This window comes from Erigeron canadensis, chromosome 5 (genome assembly GCF_010389155.1).
Source record: "Erigeron canadensis isolate Cc75 chromosome 5, C_canadensis_v1, whole genome shotgun sequence".
NCBI classification, from domain to species: Eukaryota; Viridiplantae; Streptophyta; class Magnoliopsida; order Asterales; family Asteraceae; genus Erigeron; species Erigeron canadensis.
In genome coordinates, this window is record NC_057765.1 from 42,416,324 (window position 1) to 42,425,231 (window position 8,908).

Consider the following 8,908-nt stretch of genomic DNA (forward strand, 5'->3'; position numbering starts at 1 on the left):
ATTTTGATGAAAGAATTAAGGGGTTTATGAAAAAAAGGGGTTTTTATAGTTGTGGGCAAAATGGTTGCCTTTAGCTATGGATGTGCCTAATTACACGTATTGGTGTCACTTTGCTTGTAATTTTGGAAATGTACATCCCTAATGGCAAACTTTGTGGCATTTAACATAAAAGTTACATAATTTGACTTGTATGACTCAAGGAATTCAATCACAAGTTTTTGAATTGAATATAAAAATGGCTTTTCTGTCAACCCTTTTTCAAACAATAACTTTATGATAAAAGGAAATAATATGTCTATCATTAACCATTTTGCTTTATTTAAAGTGAATTTCGAAATCAAGGATTCAAGGTGCGATAAAATTAAATTGAAGTGATTGATATACCAAACGGGCCCCTATTAAATTCGCTAGTTCTTTATGTGTTCGTTAAAAGTTCGTTTTTGTGAGTTTGATATTGATATTATTGACTTATCGATGTGTCATCACTTTTGTGACTTGTTTGTTTAGGGACTTTTTTGTGACTTGTTCGTTTAAGGACCAAAAAAGTCTTTAGATAGATGAAATTTAACATCAAATTTTCAAAAGAAAATATGACACATCATGACCATTTGTTCATAATATATTTGAAACTTAGAATTTATTAATGACTATAAATTAAAATAAATGATAAATCTTCCTAAATAATAGTCTAAAAATCCTTATAAAACTATATACGAGTAGTAGATAGATCATGATCTCTTTCTTAATCCAACCCCCTAAATAATACCTAAGAAGATAACATGTGTTATCTACTAATTTTCTTTCTCAATCAAACCCCTTAATTTTTTCATATGTCATCATTTAATGATTAGAAAGATCTTTAGTTTATTTAGTTAAGAGGATTAATCATTTCTCATAAATTAATAACGTTAGACCAAAGACCTATTATAATATATAGTAGATAGATCATTTTTTTTAGAATATGTCATAATGAAATGCTCAATTGTATATATTTCTGAGAAGATTTGTCAACGTCTCGAGTTTTACCTCCTTAGTACAAAAGATTGAAGAAATTGTTCGTATCAACTCTATACAAACTATAAAAAGATAGATATTTCAGTACGTTAAAATAAAGTGCATTTTCAACGTACTTCTACTTTACAAGTCATCAAGTCGGTGATTGACATCATATTATTTGATTGTCACATGGCTGTCATGGCATATTGTACTAGACATTCACATACTCTTCTATACTTCGGTTCCGTTAAATATCATCATAGATTGCCCACCAGCTACGCGTGCGTTGATGACTATTTATAAGATCGATCTATATGTGGTTTTGTTACATTTGTGATATATTTTGTATTTTTATTTTTACATGTTGTTTATAATATACTAAATTATAAAGTAAATCCATTTTGAACTTTCAACATTCAACATTCATATAATACCCTTAAAATAAATCTCAACCACTCATTTTTTTTTTTCTTCAAATCTCAACCACTTATTTTTTTCTCTCCTTCATAAATCATTTTATTTCTCTAATTCATTCAAAATCTTTTATTTCAAAAACTATACATTGATAAATTATAAAATTTATATGAGTGTTTTTAAAATTTCATGCTCTTTCATTAGAGATGTCATTCGATATACTTTCGACGAATTTTTAAATTCGAGGGCGGAGCCCGGACGGCTAAGGCATTTGACTATCAAACTCTATAACCTATCACCTCCTATTATCTATCATACTCTATGACCTATCACCTCACCATCTCACCGCCGCAATGTACGTTACTTTGTCTCGTATTTTTTTAAGTTCGAGTTATGGTTAACCATGTAATTTTATCCTAGTCCACTCACCAACGAATATGATTGGATGGTAAGAAAAACAAAAAGTAAAATGTTATTCTAAACGTTACCTACAGTCAAACAACTAACAATTAATTTAAAATTACTCTACGATATTTTTCTAACTTATTACTAAATTTTTTATTATTGGAATTTGTTTGATTAATGATTTTTAATAAAAAACCGCGGATGGAGCTCTTTGAGATTGTAGTGGGCAGTAGCCAAGTCCTCAAGAAAAACGATTTGGGCCTAATGGATTAACTGTAACTGTGTAAGTACTAAATAATGGCATAATGCCTATAACACTACAAAAACCCAATATCGAAAGTAAAGGTCATTCTAAACGGTACCTACGACTAGCGATGAGCATATTATCCCTAAGTCCTGGTCCCATCCCGTTACCGAAAAGTGATACCGAGTGGGAATCGGGACCGAGACAAGTACCCATTACTATTAGCTCGTGGGACTTAAGACTACGGTACTAAGATTTGATACCGGAAATTGGTACCGAATCGGAAATGGGACCGGTACCGTTACCATGTTTTAAGGAAACTCATGATTGGTACTATGTACAGGACGGGACTGGTTTCATGCCCATCCCTACCTACAACCAAACAACTAACAACAAATAAAAAATTACTATACTCTCCTAACTTATTACATTTGTTATTATTGAAATTTGTTGTTTGATTTATGAATTGTGATTTATGGTAAAGAAAAAAAAACCCACTGATGGAGGTCTTTGAGATATTGTAGTGGGGCACTGGTCAGTAGCCAAGGCACCAAGAAAAACGATTTGGGATTTGTGAATTACCTGTAAATACTAAAAAGCAATGCTATTAAAAGTCCAATATAGAAAGTAGAGATTAAAATCAATTATTATATTATTATTATATGTATATATCTTATGTAAAACAAATGATATAATTTTTTTAATTTTGAAATTCTATAATAAAAAATTGTAATATTATGACCTTAATGCTAAATGTAAATAATTATTATTATCAGATTTAAATGTCACTATCAAATAAAAGCACAATTTTACTTATCCTTGTATTCGACAATTTAAGCTAGTGTAACGGTTAGTCATCGACACATATCCTAAATGAAGTTTAAAATGATGAGAATTCACCCATCTCACACATTGGCACATTGCATGGATACGATTCTAGTAATATGTAATTACACAATTCATGAAGGCAAGTTTTATAAATTACAATTTTAATATAAACAAAAGCTTAAGATTTGATACGGGCTTTGAAGGTGTTTTACTAGGAAAAGTATCAGTTTTGGCTGTTTGGCTTGTATTTACAAAAGTAAATAAGACAAACTAATTGTATGAAGTTGTAGGATTTTCAAAAACAAGTAAGTAGTATTCTACTTAACAGACAATAAAATAAGGCCTTCAGGATTCCAATTGAAGTGTGTGTATCTTTCACTTAAAGTTTTTACAAAGAAATAAAATTAAATTAAAGAAATAGAAAACTAATAAGTAGTTGGTACTTATTGAATTTCAAATGACATTCACAGTTTAATACTCCTTCCGTCCCAATTTAAATGTCCATCTTTCCTTTTTTGGTTATCTCAATTTAAATGTTCATTTCTAAAAATAGACTTGTACTTTCCAATTTTGTCCCTAATTATTTGCCACTATAATTATAGTGGAATACTCGTAAAACACAAAACAAAATTCCCAGTGATAAACATAACAGATTTTTCATTTCCAAATTAAGTGTACATCACTCCAAAATACACAATTTTACATAAGACAAAAGATTACAAAAGTTTCAAAAGACTACATACGCGTTTTTGGAGTACATGCTTACAATGAGTACAAAAGCTTCTTTGCTTTCTTCTACCATAAGACCATGAAGCTCTATTTTTCTTTCTAGTACTCTAATGGTAACTTTCCTTGTCGTTCTAACTTACCTTTGCCAATATGTGGTGTTTGGTAATTATTGCCACCTCAAACTTTCATGATCTCTTTCATACATGTTTGTAAAGTTAAAAACACATTGTTAAGCTCATTTGATGGCATTCTTTCAAAAGATGTTTTAACAGCACTAACCAATTCATCAATTGATCCTAAAACCTCTTGTTCTTGAAGAGACTGAATTGCCCAAAAAAACCCGAGGTCCAACACGTTCAAATCTGGACTGTTTGGAGGTTGAAAACAAAGTCGGATATCAAACCCATCTTTTGAAGCCTCTTGATTAAACTCCGCATCATTGACATCGATATGGGGTTTTGCATTGTCTTGTTGAATAAAAATTGGACCAGTGTGATCTCGTGGCCATTTAGATCTAATAGCCGGTAGTACTTTTTAGATTAACCAAGACTTTGTTACTTCTTTAGTAACTGATAAAATTGGTTTTGTTATTAACGTTCCATCAACACAATTCTTACTCGACCGTTTTGCGGGTTCCAAAGTTGTGAATGGGAATATACCGATTTTTCCCGAAAAGACTTCATTACCCGATGCATCAAATCTTGGTCGTGCAACGGCGGCTAGGAACATTACTTTTGTGATAAACTTTTTTGATTTACATGTTCTTAATGGCTCAATTTCGTTGGGAACAAGATAGTAACGCTTTGATGGTTTTGACATATAAAACCATTTTTCATCTATGTGAATCACATTAAACATGTCATGAAATGTCAAAGATCGAGTAACAGTTGATAGACAGAACTCTAACCTTGCTTTCTTATTGTCGTCGGTTAAATCCGGCTTGATCGCATTTGTATGTGGTCTTAAAGCTCCTTCTTTGATTCTTCTATGCATTGTTGATTTTGAAACGTCTATTGCTTTTGCTATAGACTGAATATTTGTTCGACGACGTAATGGGATTTGTGAGACTTGAGCATAATCGATTTGTATTCTTTTTCTTCCAACTACATTAGCCATCTTCGAAGATACATCGACAAGTGATCCATGTTGAAGTTGAAGTTTAGCGTCATGCCAAATGCGACTTATAGTCCGCTTAGATACAGAGAAGAGTGTCGCCACATGTTTAAGGGTTCCATGTTGCAACTTTCCATCAACGATTTGTTGCATTAACATTTGGTAGATGATTTGTCTTTGGTTATTGGTTAAGTTTTTTTTTCCCTGTGGATTTGTTAAATTGTCCATATTTATGGTAGATGAAATAGAGAAAGCTAACCGTAGTGAAAATGTGGAAGTTAAGAATTCTTTATTGTTGGTGTTGCAGTAGGCGGCAAATTTAAACAACTCCAAATATGCCCATAAAAGAATAGCGGGCAAAAAGTTGGCGGTAATCTTAAAAAGTTTAATTTTTGGTGTTTCATGTGAGTAAAAGACAAAGTTGTTGTAAGTTACAATTGGTACTCTACGTAAAGATTGGTAGGGAAAGTAAACGGAAGTGGAATTTCATCAGTAGTCAGTGAAGACAAATTGGTTTTCAAAGGAATTTTAATTTAAGGGTATGAATGTCTTTTTATGGCTAAAAAAAGCATATTAATCAAACATTTCTTAATCTTTGAGCTTTGGGTCCCATGACAATTATTTAGGGACGGAGGGAGTATAAGCAAACAATGATATTCAATTTCATCAAGGTAGGATAGTAGTTTAAATGAAAATGTTAAAAGAAAGTCTTTATGGTTTTACTTAACATGCATAAAAAGGTTATACGTTTCCATATCAAAAGTCTTTAAGGTTTTATTTAGCAAAACCCTAGTTTGAAATAAGTAAATCTAACGATCTTGACATGAAATGAGAAGATTCGTGTTCAGTGATCTTTATATATACGGCTATACGCTATGAAAGTATATAACTTACGGTATGTTTTTCATTAAAAGGAAAATTGCATTTATAGAAAGGGACCATTGAAAATATCCTAACATTTTAGAATTGACTCTCTAGTCAGTCTATATAAACCAAGAGGAATTGTTATTTGAAAACTCACAAATAAAAAAGAACGCGAGAACAATTCTGGATCACTTATTTTATTATATTTTCTCTCTCTTCCATTAAATAAGAAAATTCACCCAAATCATTTAAAATGTTTTATCTCACAAACCGTAAATCGTTAGACGAAACAAAAAACATGGGTAGTCTTAAAATTTCGTCCTCTTTCATTAGAAATTCAATTCGATATAATTTTGACGACTTTTTAATTTTTGTTTTTTTTTCCCATCGCGTTCATCCTACACATGTGTAGGATCATTTTTTTCACATGTAAATTAGTAAATGAATATATGTACACAACAATGAAGGTCAAGGGTGGAGCCCGTCAATCTATGGCAGAGCCATGGTAGCCAAGGACGGAGCCTGTCAGTCCATAGCGGAGGAATAGCGGCTAAGGGCGGAGCCCGTTAGTTAGATCACTTCTCACTGGTCACCCCCTATGACCTATCATCCTCTATGACCTATCACCCCCACTAGCTTTCGTTTATGAATATCCTTAAGGGCGAAGCCCGTTCCGAATCATAATTTTTGTTCAATCTACACATGTGTAAGTTCAACCTACACATGTGTAAGTTATGTGTAACTACCAAAAAGAAAACGAAAATTAAAAAGTCGTTAAAAGTATATCGAATTGGATCTCTAATGAAAGAGGACATAATTTTAAGACTACCCATGCTTTTTGTTTTGTCTAATGATTTACGGTTTGTGAGTTAGAACATTTTGAATGATTTGGGTGAATTTTATTATTTAATTGAAAAGAGAGAATGAATATAAGAATATGTGGTACAGAATGGTTCTTGAGTTTTTTTTTTTAAGAGTTCTCAAAATACTCACCCCTATAAACCAAACCAAATTAAATTACAATGACATGTAACTTATGTTATAATAATGATATGCAATAACATGTAACTTATGTAATGAAGATTCTACAACCTTTAAATTTTGTAAAATCAGGCTATAAACAAAAAACAAAACAAAAGAAACTTTGTAAACAATGGACAAAAGGACTGCAAGATTTGAGTAGAAGTCTTAACAAATTCGTGAATATTGCTAAATCAATCAATCTATTGAGATCGCCAATACTTGGCCATTTCAAATCCGTTTTGGCAGTGTTGATAGTCTTGTAAAGCTTGTTTAATCTCAGCTTGCGTGTTCATCACAAAAGGCCCATACTGAACAACTGGCTCGTTGAGCGGCTGCCCTCCAATCAACACAAATCTCAATGGTTTTGACCCGTTGTTCCACACACTTAAACCATCACCGTTGCTCAACACCAAAACATGATGAGCGGATATTGGTGACGAGTCCATTGACCCAAACACACCTTCTCCTTCTAGCACGTACACAAATGAATTCCAAGACTCTGGGATTGGTTGGTGCATTTGGGCACCCGGAGTAAGAGTAAAGTCAAGAAACATAGAGGGGGTTCTAGTGAAAACTGGTGACTTGACCCCCATGGACTCTCCTGCAATGATATTAACCTTTACACCATCTCTCTCCGCCGATTGAATGTCCTCCTTTAACAACTCTTGGTAGTTTGGTTCAACCCTGAATTTTAGACATGTTTTGTTATCTAGTATTTATATGACAATGTCAAAAAACTATGTGGTATTGACTGACTATATGAATGACAAATAAGTTTTTACATTTTGTCTTTTGAGGATAGATTGACCCATAGTTGCAAGCCCTTTTGGGCACCTGGGCCTGCAGGCATTTCTGAGTGAATAATGCCTCTTCCTGCTGTCATCCACTGGACCAAACATGTAAACATTTACATTCATATCAGCAAATTAGTTGAGACAATGTTAATACTTAATAAATTTATCCATAAATGGGGAACGGGCTGATTTTAGCTTTAACAAGTCAAATTAGTAGAGCTAAAAAAATATAATTAAATGTTGTAACTAGTTATATGTCAATAGGTCCCTTGAAATGCATAGCTTATATCATAATGATACCAAAGTTATTTTTGTTGTCGTATGTCACACACATTCCTTTTTGACTCGTTTTATAAATAACTTGTCTTGACCCTAACATGTTTTAGTAGGAACTCAAAATTTCGAACAATTACCTGGACATCACCGGCTCTAATAGTACCCTTATGCCCATTAAAATCTTGATGTGTTACGGCTCCCTAAAACAAATTAAAATATATTAATATGATTAAATAGCTTTAACCACAAAAGGGGACAGATGAACAACATAACACACAACAAATATAGCAGTTGAAAATGGGTACCTCTAGCATGTATGTAACAGTCTCAAATCCTACATAAAGACATAATCATTTGGTTAGAAATGATTAAGAAGGTAAAAGTAGATTGAATTTGAAATTGATATTAAAGAATAAAAGACATACCTCTATGTGGATGGTCAGGGAATCCAGCTGGGGGAGAAACTGCACAACACCACAATTAGTTTTATAAATATTACTCGTAATTAAGTTTCTTCTATTTTTTTTGTAACACAATTATACAAACATTCACACTAGAGGTGAGCATGTTAATCATATACTATAATTGATAATCATTAAATTATGCTTATAAAATATAGCTAAATGGCCTCTATCAAGCAGTTTTTTAAAACATGGTCATAGATGCGTGTGAATACTTTTTCTAAAAAGTTGTTTGTACAAAATATATATGTTGTGGTAAATGGTTATATATCGCATAATAAATCTTGGTAAAAAGTTTAGATCAAAATTAAAATTAAGGTACGATATGTGTATGAATAATAATACGTTGACCTTTTAATAATAATAAATTATTATATTACTATATGTAAGAATAAAGAAAAAAGAAATTACCAGTAAATTCATCTAACATAAGGAAAGGATCAAAAGACTTCAATTCCGGCCTGCAAAACACACAAACCATAAATCAGGACTAGTGCACAACACACCATCAATCAGCAAAATTACAAAGTACAAACATTACCTTCCAATGCTTCTACGAACAACGGCCCCATCGCCTTCACCCTGGCTCTTTGCTAGCAACTTCTTGGTCACCAATCTCGGTTCACTGAATTCAACAGCAGTAGTCATGACAAATTTGCTACTAGAAAACACAGGCAATGATTTTGTAAGATGTCTATAAATTCTGGTATTAGTGGATCTCAAGAGGCTCATAAATTCTCTTTAAATCGACTTAAGGAAGT

The 8,908-nt window shown here is 32.4% G+C and overlaps 2 protein-coding genes across 2 annotated transcripts; both read right to left on the reverse strand.

The window, feature by feature from the left end:
* Positions 1 to 3,793: 3,793 nt before the first annotated feature.
* LOC122601854 lies at positions 3,794 to 4,888 on the reverse strand. Its single transcript, XM_043774588.1, has 2 exons — positions 4,234 to 4,888; positions 3,794 to 4,146 (listed from the first exon to the last, which is right to left on the reverse strand). Exons 1-2 carry the CDS (start codon positions 4,886 to 4,888, stop codon positions 3,794 to 3,796), a joined length of 1,008 nt encoding a protein of 335 aa, XP_043630523.1.
* Positions 4,889 to 6,632: 1,744 nt separating this feature from the next.
* LOC122600503 (pirin-like protein) lies at positions 6,633 to 8,908 on the reverse strand. Its single transcript, XM_043773228.1, has 7 exons — positions 8,689 to 8,908; positions 8,559 to 8,608; positions 8,112 to 8,150; positions 7,992 to 8,020; positions 7,824 to 7,886; positions 7,399 to 7,502; positions 6,633 to 7,300 (listed from the first exon to the last, which is right to left on the reverse strand). Exons 1-7 carry the CDS (start codon positions 8,877 to 8,879, stop codon positions 6,817 to 6,819), a joined length of 960 nt encoding a protein of 319 aa, XP_043629163.1. The 5' UTR covers positions 8,880 to 8,908; the 3' UTR covers positions 6,633 to 6,816.

What these genes read in the sequence shown, in the direction of transcription:
- LOC122601854 (XM_043774588.1), bottom strand. Translation starts at nt 4,888, where the DNA reads ATGTTAATGCAACAAATCGTTGATGGAAAGTTGCAACATGGAACCCTT. An exon ending in GGAACCCGCAAAACGGTCGA is followed by an intron (nt 4,147 to 4,233) that starts GTAAGAATTGTG and finishes TAATCTAAAAAG; the next exon opens with TACTACCGGCTATTAGATCT.
- LOC122600503 (XM_043773228.1), bottom strand. Translation starts at nt 8,879, where the DNA reads ATGAGCCTCTTGAGATCCACTAATACCAGAATTTATAGACATCTTACA. An exon ending in CCCTGACCATCCACATAGAG is followed by an intron (nt 8,021 to 8,111) that starts GTATGTCTTTTA and finishes GTCTTTATGTAG; the next exon opens with GATTTGAGACTGTTACATAC. An exon ending in CTGTTACATACATGCTAGAG is followed by an intron (nt 7,887 to 7,991) that starts GTACCCATTTTC and finishes AATTTGTTTTAG; the next exon opens with GGAGCCGTAACACATCAAGA.